General features: G+C 36.2%; 1 protein-coding gene across 2 annotated transcripts in view; it reads right to left on the bottom strand.

The window, feature by feature from the left end:
• The window catches only part of ube2e3.L (ubiquitin conjugating enzyme E2 E3 L homeolog), a 41557-nt gene that overhangs the window by 4055 nt on the left and 22425 nt on the right, over window positions 1-15077 (bottom strand). For both annotated transcript variants that reach the window (NM_001096743.1, XM_018234638.2), the window contains 2 exon segments: window positions 1554-1701; window positions 4088-4220. In NM_001096743.1, coding sequence (NP_001090212.1) covers window positions 1554-1701; window positions 4088-4220 — 281 coding nt within the window.

Raw genomic sequence — 15077 nt, 5'->3', positions numbered from 1 at the left:
ATTTCTATCCAGAGTGTTAATTAAGTAACATCTGCAATTTGCAATTTATTCTATATATGATGTATTTTCAAATCCTTTGAAGTCAAAACATTTTTCTGCTCTTTTCTACACCACAGAATGGAATATCCCACAACTGGTCAGAATGATGTCCCGTTATCATTTATTTGTGACAACAGATTATTGTGCTACACTACAGAAAGCTCTATGGACAATGTCCCCCAGCAGAAGGTTGAGAAGCAATAAGACAATGATTGTTCTCTGTGACCATTAAGCCATTAACTGAAAATATAAATAGTAGCATAGTTAAAGTTAATTGAAATGTGCATTCCAAGTACCCGCCTCTCTCAGAGCCTCTACATATGAATTAGTGCAAGATTCATGGGCTGTCACCTAAAACACAAGGTTTCAAGCCTTAATGGCAGATTGTATGAAAAGCATCAGCTGGTCTTTAAACCAACTTCCTTTACATACATGGTTGTTCCGAATATATGATTATTAATATGACATTGTTGTGTAATTGGATAATGCAGATCATTTAAATGCACCCATTCTTGTAAATTAAACTTTTGCCATCTGTTCAGGCACAGATATTACTTATGCAAATGTTTAATTTAAACAGCAGAGAAATATATGTCATTGCGATTTGTAATGATACTGCGTGCACTAAAGTTATTCTTACAGGGTACTACATTCTCCTACAGAAATCAGCCTTTTAGGTTTTCCTGATCAATACAAACAGACCCATATTTAGTATGAGGATAAAGGTGGTGATGTTGTGAGTTACTTATCAGTACAGTGTGACCTGTTCCTGGAACAAATTATATAGCAATGATAATGCCATGGAAAGACATACATGTAGGCCTTGGGGAACCTGGAAGGGCCATAAATATGCCTTGAAGGTTCATATTTAGCTAGTTGGAAAATTTGTATGATAAAACAGAGTGTCCAAGGAAAAAACACTTTGATAAATGGGGAAAATATTGAATTCCTGGCAAACCTTCAGGATTCTCCAGGTTGCAAGTTAATAAATCTGCCCCTAAAACATGCCTTTGTACCCACAGGCAGCACGTATGATATCATTCAAAACTGAGAACACCATAAACCTTTAGTGTAATTACACATTCCAGAAAGGTTCTTTACATACATTTTGGGCCAACATTTTTTTAATTATTTATGAGCAAATAATATCCTAAAAATACCTGCTGCATCTATTCTTGGGGAAAATGTGTAACTCCTTCCCTTTACAGCAAATCAAGCTGATTTCGGGTGATAATCATATTGAAGGTTGTATTGCAACAAACTCAATCAATAAGGCTAAGGCCAAACTACACGGATCTCGGCCTGTGGAGAAAAGCAGGGCAAGAATCCTCTGCCCTGCTGCTCTTCTTTTGTTGCACTGCCTACACCCGGAATCTTTACCTCCGCTTGGGTGCAGTGTGGCCCCATCTTAAAGGGAATAGATTTGCAGGAATTACAAGAATTTTCCACATATGTTCCTGTCCTAAAAAAAACAGACAAGTCAATATTTTCCAAACGTTATCTGTATTTCTTACCAGGATTGCAGTCTGTCAAGAGGGAACAAATAGATAGCAAAACTTTTGATATAGTCAATGCTGGACTCCAGTTATCTTTCAGAATATCCAAGCAGATTACACCCTGGCTGTTTATATTACAGTGATAGATTCTGGTGCGAAAAGTGACCTGAAAGAAATACAAACACACATTAATTAGACTGTGGAGAAGACTTTCAGGTTATCCAAAAGATGATGTACAAGAGGATGATGCTAGTACCATTTGTTAACATAAGAGTTTGGAACTGTGCAGTTGGTCAGTGTGCAACCGAAGTGAACCTCAACCTTGTTCCATCAACTGTAGTGCGGGTATAGTGGGCAGTGGATAACACTCACCAAGGACGACAGAGTTCGGCCAGGAGTTAAGTTGTATGAAAAACCTGTGCATTTGTGCTCAAGTGGAGTTATTAGTAGCTACATAGAGGAAAAGCTTAAATTCAGGAGCTTAGTGGAAAGTTTACAAATTATATATGAATAATCAGTTACAAATATGTTATTTTTGATAATATAAAATTAACGTTGAATTTAATTAATGCAGATATATTCATAGCTATTCACAGGGAAAAAAACATTGCATGTGCTATAAATATAGCAATTGACTAATAGGCAGGAGTTTTCAGAAAATTCAGGGAGTTTCTTAAAGACAACATCTTAGGGAAATTCAGAGTAACCAAAACCTGCTCCTGACAGCGCCCTAAATAAGCCTTTGTGATAAAGCAGCTAATTACTGACCCGTAATACGAATGTTCTTTTATTAAGAAATAAAAAATCCTTTGGGATGTACATTTCGAATGCTTCATTTTATCCATACAGCAGAAAGTTTAGTGGAACTGTCCTAGCCAACATGGTGTATCAGCAGAAACATTCAATTATGGATGAACGATGAACTGACTGATACCCATGGTACATAGGTATCGGTTAGGATTTGTCCGCCAGAAAACATGTACTGAAAACTATTTTATACCTTATGTGTATGTCCAATATTTAAGAAACATTTAATAGGACAGCTAGAAACAAAAAATACTTTTGTATAAATAAGCCCAGGGCACTTATACAAGTATATAAAGAGATTACTGCACCTTGCAAGCTGTCTCACGAAAACACTTGTCTGTATTAGCTCTCCACTGACAGAGATATACTTCTATAGATCAGCACCGCAAGTGAACAAAGATAGATACTGGGTAACAAAATCAGCAGTCAGCACTGTGACGGCTCACTGAGCCTAAATGGAATGTCAGCAGTGACAGGTAGCACTGTAATAGGACAGCTGACTTGACATTGTATTTTATTTAGTAAGAATTACTACAATTACAAATATCTTCCAGATAGTGATGTGTGGGTCAGGAAAAACTCAACCTGCACCCGACCCTAACCAGGAAAATGTTGCCATTGTAGGACCCACGCGTGACTTGTACGCGCATCTTCTCACTCTTGTGCTACTTCTGCGTGTACCTCTGGTTCCAAGACAGGGAATTTTCAAGACCAGTGAAGGAGTGTATTTTCCCAGTCAGACACGCACCCAACACAAACCCACAATGGTTAGCCAAATTTCAACCCAAACCCACATGTCACTACTTCCAGACATTCTCAGGTACAAAGATATAACATAATTTAAGTCTCCAGTCCAATAGCCAACATAAATAGGACTGCCCAACTATGTAGCATGCAGAGACACCAACACCCATGACTGAAATGTCAGCCCATGCAAAAAATACACTAGGCTTTGTTTATCAACACTGAGCAAATCCTAATTTTGGCAGTAACCCATGGCAACTGATCAAATGTTTGCTTTCATTGTTCTACCTGTAATCGCTGACTGGTTGCTACGGGTTACTGCCCGGGTGCAAATTTGGTCAGTGGTAAATGACACATACAGCTTGTGTGTTATAAACATCCCCAAATTAGCAACTTGATACATTCTGACGAATTCAAACGAGCTAAATATATAACTTTAAAATGACCATATTTCAAATCCGGCACTTTGTTTTATCTCCTACTTGTTCTTGTGTATAAAAATATATTATTTTTAATACAAAAATATATTATTTTAAATATGAGTGCTAACAGTCCAATAGTTTATTACCCAATATTTTCATAGCAGAACCGTTGGCCCTGCAAACACAACACTTTTGTCTCCTCGGTAATCTGACCCCTGAAAACCACTGGGTGGATGTATTACCACATAAAAACAATGTGCAGTCCCTGTTCACAAATCTGCTGGTGAAAGGTAAACAGTAGATATGTTGTCAAAACATGACTGTTATTGACAGTTTCTCTGCATGTTGCCTAGGCATGGGGGGGGATATAGAAAAAAAAAAAGACAAAAACTGCAAATTGAAATATTAAATCTGTGGCAGCCAATTGGTTAAGTGGTCAGGTTCAGTTCTATAACAAACAGTTCTATAACAAAACCCTTTGTTGAACCTACACTGTTTTTACGAGTACTCTGAATAACATTTTGCATAAATAATACCCAACCTGATGTAAATCACAAATTCCAGACACAGTTCCCTTACCTTTGGTGGCTTAAATGGATAATCAGATGAAAATGTGATATCCAAAAAAAATACACCCCCCTCATATACGGATCCTGGTGGTCCAAGAATCGTAGATCTCCATTCATAAATATTGTCCCCCTTTGGTCCAGCGCTGTAATAAAACAAAATAAGTTGGTAAAAGCATAAGTAATGCATATTACAGAGTTTAAACCAAAATAGTTAGGAAAAAAACATAGGCTGGTTCAGTTGGAACCACTTAGTACATGTATGGGATCCGTTATTCGGAAACCCATTACAGAGAAAGCCCCAAATTACAGGAGGGCCATCTCCCATATACTCCATTTTAATCAAATAATTTAAAATTTTAAAAATTATTTCTTTTTTTCTGTTATAATCATTCAGTACCTTGTATTAAGATATAATGAATCCTTATTGGAGGCAAAACAATCCTATTAGGTTTAATTAATATTTAAATTATTTTTTAGTACACTTAAGGTATGGAGATCCAAATTACGGAAAGACCCCTTACTCAGAAAACCCCGGGTTCCGAGCATTCTGGATAACATGTTTACACCTGCAATACTTTTAATTAAAAAAAAAAAAAAAAAAGAAAGAAAGAAATGAGATTTATAAAATCGAGGAATCCATGTGAGTGAGTGAGTGGGGTAGACAATAACAACAATTGTACTGCTCCATTCCAGCAGTTTTTTCTATAAAACAAATTTGCATCAAATGTTTAATACTGAATGCAATGGCTATCTTTCCAGTCCCAACTTTGTTCACAAATCCCTCTCTATTACTCATGCCTTTAAAAGGAACAACACATAAGACATAATGGGACGAAGGGATAAAATCTATTTCCTTGGTATTAACTTGAGACACATTATCTGCCTATTAAGCAAGTCTATCTTATGGGCAAGACTACGCTCTATGAATTATTTTTATGAAAATTCAAAGTACAAATTACTAAATTATTTCCCCTGGGTTGATTATCACCATCTACATCTTCATACGTATTACTTTTACCATAATTTAAAAAAAACAAACAAACTGGATTATTTCAGTTTTTCTGCTCACAAACATTAATATTTAAAAAAGAAAGAAAGAGAAAGATATTTAAAAAAGAAAAAAAGGATCACACAGTCATTGAAAGCAATGGTTAATGATACCAAAACTGTGCAATACTAAAACTGGAGTAGTGTTCTAAATGAAGATGATGCATCATTAAAATCGATTTATTGGTAGTCAACGGGTACAAATGATGATCAAGCCGTGAAAAACGTACTATTCCTGTATCTTCTGTCCAATTCATACAATTAAAAAAAGGCCAAACATCAACTTAATCTGGAGCACTTGAAGAAATAGTAAAGGAAGATATTCAAGTTCAGGTATATATTACACTGCATAAATAAAAGCAGTACAGTTTGCACTGTGAACAAGTGCTGATAGTTAATAAGTAGATATTTAGACTTGTACCCTAAGTAAGTAAGTACATTTATCAAGCAAGAGCTGCACATGTAAGGATGTTGGGCACAGAAATCAGAAAGAAAAAACAAAAACAAACAAACCCATTAACCCTTCCCCCCTAAAGGCATGCGGATGGCATGTGAAGCTCACTCAGGGTCTCAGATTAAGGTTAAATATCTGGCTCACACAGAGACAAGCACAGATAATTTGGACAAAGTATCAATACTGAGCTTGCAAATAGGGATGTAGCGAACTGCCGTTTATGTGTTCGCGAACGCCGTTCGCGAACACCGGCAAAAAATGCGAACAGTTCGCAAACTTCGAACATCCGAAAATCGTTCGATTCGAACGATCGAAGGATTTTAATCGTTCGATCGAACGATTTTCGTTCGAATCGAACGATCGAAACCATTCGATCGAATGATTTCATTCAATCCAATGGCTTCGATCGTTCGATTCGAACGAAAATCGTTCGATTTAGCGATCGAATGGTCGAATGGTCGAACGATTTTTGACGCGAACGCCTATTGGCGAACGTCGCGCGACGTTCGCGAACATTCGGCGGACGCGAACAGTCGAAGTTCGCGCGAACTAGTTCGCCGGCGAACAGTTCGCTACATCCCTACTTGCAAAGACAGATCTGACTTCACGTTTATGCTACAAAAATTGTACGGTAGTTTATTGAAGTAGTAATGCAGGTCATGCAAGTCAAAAGGATCATCTTGTGTCTCTAGTTTCATATGGATGTTTGCCAGCAATATAAAGCTTACCACACACAACAGTCAGCCATCAATGCATATACTTGGCTAGTGTGCCAAATGGTTGCAATTACATACTTCTCATGCATTCATGCTGACTTTTATATATGATCTTGTTCTCAAAAATGCCCATATAAGAGCATAGACGAAAATCCCTAACTCAATACATTCTAACAGAAGTAATAATAATACTACGATCTAAGGAAAAGAGCTTTCCACTACAGGCATTACTTCTACACAACTGCTAGCAGTATGGCAAACACACACACAGAAACCTGACTGTCAGGTACTATACTTCCCATAGCAATTAGAAAATATGGCAATTAAATTATGCCCCAACACCAGAGTTTGTATGCACAAATAAAACCCTCTTCACTGACGATCACGAGCATTATTGCAAGCATTAGCAACCGCTTTTCTTTCAAGCAGAGGATCATTTATCTTTTCAGGACTATAGATCATTCACAGGTCATTGTGGTCACAGAGATTAATGTTGGGTGGTTTCTTGTATGTGCCATTCCCTTTGATTATTCTGGGAAAGATTCCAGAATAATTCTCTATATTTTGTCAACAAGGCTTTTGTTGAGAAAAGCTGCAGAGACAAAAAGCAGACAAAGGATGGCATTACGTTAACCGAATGGATTTGCCAAAAAAACATGCAACTCTCTTTAGACCAGTTCTACTCATGTATGGTTTCAACCATTGTAATTTTTGTTTCTGGTTCTAGGTGCAATTTTGCTAAACAGATATGCACCAAAATAGAAGGAAGTGCTGGGGGAAAAAGTTGCACCTCAACCCAGCAAATGGTTCCCGATCACGTATTATGAAAGAGTACAAGGCTTCAAGTAGATATGTACAGAAAATACTCTTTTTTTAATGATTATGGACTGTATATGCGAGTCGTTTTTTTAAATAAACAAAATGTAATTCACCAATACATACATGCAATGAGTTGATATGATAAATGCATCACACAGAGAGAAATATTTATAAAGGGGAAGTGATCTGTGTCGAGAAGTCTCAGAAATGATAAAGCGTTCCTTTTCCCATAGTGTTCTATTTAAATACATGATTAATTCACGATAGATTTACATTTTCCCTGTAATACAAGTATATCTGAAGCTAGCAAAAATCCATGGTAAAGGCATTTCAACATTATAGGGGCAGATTTATCAAGGGTTGAATAGGAAATTCGAATAGTTTTTTTGGTCAAAACTCTCAAATTGGGAATAAGCCAACCTCAACTCAAATTCAGAATTCTAGATTTATCAAACCTTTACCCTGGGAATAATTAGACTATTCGCCACCTAAAACCTGCTGTAGAAGTCAATGGGAGAGGTCAAAAGATGTTAATAGCCTTCCTGACATTTTAGGTTTTTTTTCTGGAGAAAAAACTTGATTTGAGTTTATTAGAATTTGAATCTGTAAAATTTGTTTGAGTTTTAGATTTTTCAAATTTTTGAGTATATTCAAATTTATAAGATTAAAAAAAAAAAAAAATCACATGAATTCGAAGTTTGACCTTTGATAAATGGGCCTCCAAATGTTTAAGTAGCCTTTAGACACAGTGTTTCACCTTACAAAAAGTCCTCATATTTAGAGAAACCCAAGTCTCAAACATTCAACATTATAAAACTCATTTGTAAATTTTATAAACCATATTCTAGGTCAATGCTATTTAATTGCCACATTATTTAACATGCTACGTGCTCAGAGACATACAGATCTGTGGCCAGGGTGTAACAGGGCAAGCCAAAACCTCCCTGATTTCATTCCTGTGACGCCGACATGAATACAGATAATATTATTATGATAATGCCATACAAGTCAGTGTATGGAGCCCTTGAGCAATCTGGGAAGCCCCAGATGTACACAACAGTTCAAGATGGAATAGCAACAAAACGTCAAACTTTTTAGGAAGCCATAACGTATGTAAAGCTGTTCAACCAGATTTGATTATCTACTCTTTACAAAAGAACAAAGCAAAACCAAACATTAAGGACACTGACCTGATTTGGCCCCCAGTAAACTCATACATGGAAAAATTAGTCGAACTACAAAAAGATTACTTTATTAATTAATTTAAAAAAACTAGAAAGAATAGGTGCATAACTGTAGACGGCATATCCAATAACAGACTTTGGTGTCAGGCAGCAGCTAACAAACTCTTATATGATGGAATACAAACATAATTCACTGGTTACAGCATATGCTTGTTATAGTTTTGGGAAACCATTATCTTAATGAGGACATACATTTTGCATAGTATTAGCCACCTAGGTCTTCAAGAAGGAGACTCCAAACTTAACAGAAAATATCGCATACATCTGCAATTTCACCCTTATTGAACGCATTTTGCCATCCCATTATATAGTAGAATAAAACATTGGTGCAGAATTAGCGTTTTTTACATTTTACCGGGCTGGTGGCACTTGCGAGTTATCAAAAAGTTTTAATTGAGAAGTGTTGCTTCGTGAACCAAATATATATATATATATATATATATATAACCCTGCATAATACAGTGTGTACTGGGTAAAGTAACACTGCTAGCACTGGTAAAACTGATCGGTTTGCTTCACAAACACTACTATAGTGCATACAAACAACTGCTGTGTAGCAATGGCAGAAACTGAAAAGAGTCTATATGGCACAAGTTAAATAGTGGATAACAGATAACTACTGTATGTCTACAGCGCTTATCTGCTGTGTAACTTGAGCCTTTTCTCCTTTGAATGGCTGCCCCCATTGCTACACAGCAGTTTATTTATACACTGTAAACAAAAGTAGTGTTTATAAAGCAAACACAACAGTTTTCCTAGTGCAGGGCAACATTGCATTATATTTCTATTACATTAAAACATGTTCGTTTTTTAATTTAATCTTTTTGACCTTCTGCAAACCTTTTTAAGGAACTGGATTGTTTAACTGATGAGCAAAGACGCTACAAATAGACTTTTTACATTAGAAAAATGGCAGGTCCTCTCAATTTGTTTATTTAAAACCTTAACCTCCAGAAAAAGCAAGAATCCTTATAGACTATAATTAACTTGAATAAGGAAGTGACTGCCGCAGAAGGGAACAATGCCAGATTTGGATGTTTTGGCCCTGCCCTCCGAGCTACAAAAAGATTCATGCGTCGCAAAATGCTTGAAATTCCCTATGGATGCCAATTGCCTTAAAGTTGCTTGAAATAGCTTAAGGGTTGAGACACACGGGCAGATTTAGTTGCCTGGCTAAAGCAGATGCAGCGCTTTGTTTTATGAAGTCGCCAGAAGTTTCCTCGTGAGGCAACTTCGAGCGACTTCGGAATACGAAGCGCCGCGTGTGCTTTAGCGCAGGCGACTTTTCATTATAGCGGATGGGAGGACACGCAAAGGCAGTTCAGGGAGATTGTCACCCAGACGAAGAGGCGATTAGTCGCCAGGCAACTAAATCTCCTCAAATCTGCCACAGCATCTCAACTGGAGGAATGGACTACATAGGTATATGTCATGTGCAAAGGCTTGATCATATGGTTAGTATTAGGCAGATATAGCCACATTCAAGTTCCAACTACTCCCAACCCTTATATTACTCAGTAATACTCCATGATGGGTATTTTGAAGGCCACTGCAAAAACCAACTCTCTCTTTTTGTATTTCATGGTTGCTTTGAAGATATAATCTGGACAGCTACCTTAAATCAATATCTTAACTTTAGTTTTATCACTGATTTTAGACCATTACTCTTCAGAATGTATGTATTTAGTGGAATCTGTTTTTGCTTCCACCTATACAATATTCCTATGCAAATGCATCCCAAACCCCCAGCACAAAAAAAAAAAAAAACACCCCCATGCACAGCATCTGGCAAGGTATTCCTTTCATTGCTTCAAGTGTTTATGGGTTGCAGATGTTTTTAATAGGTCCGACATTAAGGAAAATCCCTGAGCGAAGGAAGCCCTGCAATATGGTCATGATCACGTCTTTATGAAGCAAACTTCGTTATGCAGAAATACACTGTATGGTAGCAAGTATGTACTAAAGATAATACAGATATACAAAAAGCTCGGATGTGGTTTAAGCCACACAGTATTTTATAATTTGCAGGTCTTTATTACCCAGTTAAGAAATCGGCAGGTGCTTAACTTTTTTTCTTGACTCAATTTTTGAAACGTAAGCGCTTAAGACTTTTTGATTCTCTTTATATATAAAAGATATTCTGAAACAATAACACAGGATATATTCTGAAACAATAATACAGCATTAACAAATTTCAAAAAAAGTTGGTCAGGCAAGTCATCTAAACTTTCACACAAAAAACGCAAACAATGTAACAGCAGGGTCAGAAAAATATACATTTTCTCTTTTGCATTTTGACTATTAATAAACAATAGAGACTTCCTACCACAAGAAAAAAATCAAGGTGAATCTATGAACATTTCATTCTGAGCAGCTTTCCAATAATTTTGGCTCCATGTATCTCTGTTGGCTGCCAACTAACTTTTGAATTGTGACTATTTAATTGAGTACATACTGCTGCATCTGGAGTCTGACTGGGCAGATCACTAAACAAAATGACAGGACATTATTCAGTTATTTGGCATTCAACACCGTTTATTTACATTATACTAGTGACCTATTAATCCAGTTGGCCAATAACTGTAAGTTCCAGTTTATGAACAGATCCAATCAGAACCTGAAAAGTCTTAAGTTTGTTTGAACCAATGCACCCAGGCAAATGTTAACTAGTTTGAGTCACAGTTGGTCAATTTTATCTGGCTGTGCGCACCCAACTTAACTCATCTCAAGAGGGGAGCTCTGAAAAGCAGCTCCTTAAAGGGGTTGTTCACCTGCCAAACACTTTTTTTAGTTCAGTTGTTTTCAGATTGTTCCCAAGACATAAAGATTTTTTTCAATTACTTTCCAGTATTTGTTTTTTTTACTGTATTTCCAGAATCTAAGTTTAAAGTTGAATTTTACTGTCTGTGGTGTTTGAGTCTGACAGCTGTATACTGTTAAAATTTTGCAAATTTTAGTTCAGGGGTGTCCAACCTGAGGCCCAGGATGTATATGAATGTAGCCCAGCTTGAAGGAGAAAGAAAAGGAAGAGAAGGGAAAAAAAGAAAGAAATTAAGAAATAAATATATGGAAATACAGAGAAAATGAGAGTGAAATAACACTTTGCGCGCTCTAAGTCCAGACACATTAACAACCTCAGTCGGTTGTCTTGTTAGGAACAGGCTTACTATGCCAGGTTGTAACAATGTGGTTACCTAGGAAGGAGAGGGGGCTCTGCCCTTTGCCCAGTCAGTAATAATATTATATTAAGTTATTTAATATCCAGGTGTCCCATATTCCAATGTATAGCTCCATCTGGTTATCCAACTTGTATTGTAGTTCTTTTCTGTGTATTTTCTTTAATTTTACAAATCAGAAGTGTTGTGCATTTCATGTGTGGCCCAAGACCATTTTTCTTTTTCAAAGAGAAGCCAAAAGGATGGACATCCCTGATTTAGTTGATACATTTCTCACCAGCTTCTCTGGGGTATTAGCAACTATTGTATCAATTCCAACAGCTGCCTGTAATGAAACGCAGAGATTCTGCTCAGAAGGGACAAAGATAAGAAATGTATCAATTTAGAAGAGTTTATAGAGTCGGTGACCCCCCCCTTCCAGAGCTGCTTTAAAAGGTGAAAAAAGACACTTTACACTTGAATATTAAAAAACCGGTGACACATAGAAAATAGAAAGTCATTTTAAAAGGTCGTTATTTCTGGTGATCGGAAAACCACTCATTGTTTGAAGGTAAAAAAAACCCTTTAATGGAACGTTTTGCATATTCTAAGTAAAGGTGGCCATAGATATTACAATTACAATCTTTCCCGTTAAAGATCTTTCCAAGAAAGAGTGTTCGTTTCTATACACCCTTGTAGAGCTGAATCGTCAGATATACAGGTAAAAACAATAGAATTCTACCTGTATCTGATAATTCAGCACTAACAAAGGCTAATGTTCAGGTGCCTTCAAAGGCGCCCGATGAAAGCTTTCTGGCCGGCTCGATTGATGAGCTGACCCAATATCCAAGACTTCTGCCGGAATCGTTTGGGTCATTTCTCACTATACACACACCAAATATGGTACGAAAATCTCACGTTTCTGCGCCTAAGTCAGTCACATCTGCCTGTAACCAAAGCGGAGGCAATGATTCCAGGTGCAGGCAGCACAAAAGAAAAGGAGCAGCAGATTCTCGGTCTGCGTTTCTCCGCAGGCTGAGATCCATATGATGTGGCCCTAGCCTTTAGGTACAAGGTAAATCTAAATACAAGACTGTGAAAGCAAAAGTCTATAAATTTAAACATAAAGCGTTCAGCTGGAGTTACCAACATGATCTATGAAACTCTTTGAAGAAATAATTTATAAGCACTTCTATGTTTTGTATATATAGCTTAAAAAGTTTATTTATACTCATTTTAAAGTAATGAAGTGTCAAGCAGTGCAGCAGTGAGATATTCATGAAATGAATATCTGGCAGAAAGCTAAAGAGCTATCTGTTAAAGAGGAACTCCCTCAAGCCTTTAATCCATAAAAACCTAATTACTGTTTAGTACAGAAAATGGAGTGTTATATAAACAGAAACAAGTATGTCAAATTTTGTAAAATTGTTTAGGAAAGTAATTGCTTTCAGTAGTAAAAAGTATGGAATAATAAACTTAAGACAGTACTGTAAAATTGTGTCAGAATTGCTCATTTGCAAAAAATATGTGCATGTACATAAAAATCAAATGCTTTTTTTTTAAAAATATGTAATATTTCATTTGCATAAGTAAAGAAACCACTCTCGTTTTATCACAGGACACTTAGGTATAATGGGGGGGGGGAAGCATGTTTTGGGAAAGGATCTTGTGCACATAATGAACAGAGGAAATAGTAATAAGGTGAACTGCCAAAGCTTATCAAGCAAAGAAGAATAAAGATTACAAAACATATCATTCCTAAACAGAACTCATTTCAACAAAGCTTTATCACTAAATCTGTCATTTTAAATGCTTTACTTTTCCATTCAAAAGCAATAAGCTTTCTTTTTAAATGTTACAAAATCCCATTCTATTTAGATGGCAGAAGTAGTGGAGGAAAAACAAAGTTTTATATGTTCACTTCAGCTACTGATAAAGCATGCATGTCATGATAAAAGAGCTTACATTCTAAATGACATTACAGCACCTTTGTTTTGTACATATGGGTGTTATTCCATCATGCAAAATTGGGAGCGGAGAAGGAATGTCAGGGTTATGTTATCGTAACTATTTCTAAGCACACCTACCTTTGTTTTGCTATAAATTATATGAAAGGGAAAAATACATTAAATCCTATTAAATCACACTTGACGTCCCAGAGTAATTTAGGACTACTTTCAATTTGTGCAATTTTAACACTTGGGCACCCGCTATGCTTGAGCATTAGGTGTGATGCATTCTCCATCAAATACTGCCATAAAGTGATACTGACACAAAAAAAAAAAATTATTTTGAAAATATCAAGCTACATCATGTTGATGGTTTTACGTAAATAGTTCTGCTTTGGTAAGTAATTGTCACTTGAAGTTCATAAACCTGACTGTCCCTTCGCAACCTGTCAAGAGTTTCTAATGCTACAAGACTAGTGCTGCACAAATATGGCAGCCCCTTTATAGAGGAACATGGTATTAAGAAAGGTAATTTAAAAGCATCAGGCAAATATTTACATGACAAAATTATAAATATCAGTCAATGACAATGTTATGATAGATAATAAAAAAGGTTATTTTCTGATGTCAGTATCTCTTTAAGGTACTAGGGGCTTCGTGATATGCAAATGAAGGAATAATATGACCATGGGAAGCAACCGCATTAGCACCAAACTCTGTATGGAACGGATCTGTTCTTATGCATGGGCAGTTAAAGCGATTGTCATGAGGAAAATTTGATATACGTTGATTGTTTTACGTAATGGAAACTAAAACGGAATCTAGCAGAGCCCAAAATAGGTTACAGTTAAAAAGCTGAATATTCGTATTTTCCCCAGTTGTAGTTTACTATAGATATTTATTAATCCCCACCTACATTTAGAAATCTATACTGGTTAAAAAAAAAAAAAAAACACTCTTAAAAGTAGCAGCTTCTATTCAATCTCACACTTGCATTCTCTCTCTCTCTAGGGCTTTGTTCCATTCTAATTATGGTTTATTATGTTTTCTATTATATTATTTTTCAGACACTAGGAAAAAAAAATTGCCACCACAGCAGGAGATTCTCGGAGAAATAATAATCATAAAATAGGCTCTTAGGGCTACAAATAAATTTCTCCATGTGAAATGTGAACTCTTGTAACAAATCACCATCTCATATTTTATTACAAAAACTTCCAAAACCTATGGTATATTTCAAAAAAGCACTTAAGAGGGTTAGCAGGGGCCACAGTTAATTAATGGCCAAAAGGGATCCTCCAATGGCTTTTTCATTTGCAAGAACTTCAATGATGAATCTCAACAAAAAGAAGACCCCTGACATTAATCATCTGAAAGAACTCTACATTACGACCATATCAGAAGCTGCATAAATCCATATTGGTGGCAAAATCCTATTGGGTTTAGTCAATGTTTAAATAATATATTTTGATGAAGATCTTAATTATAGAAAGATCCCTTATCTGGAAAACCCCAGGTCCCAAGGTTTCTAGATATCAGATTCCATACCTGTACTTGCTTTTCTATTTAGCCTCTATATAAACTTACAATATAAAAAGTAAGGTCTAAAATGCTAA

The sequence above is a fragment of the Xenopus laevis genome, chromosome 9_10L (genome assembly GCF_017654675.1).
Source record: "Xenopus laevis strain J_2021 chromosome 9_10L, Xenopus_laevis_v10.1, whole genome shotgun sequence".
Taxonomy (NCBI): domain Eukaryota; kingdom Metazoa; phylum Chordata; class Amphibia; order Anura; family Pipidae; genus Xenopus; species Xenopus laevis.
The sequence above is the reverse complement of the archived record's forward strand: the minus strand, read 5'-3'. Positions and strand labels throughout refer to the sequence as shown.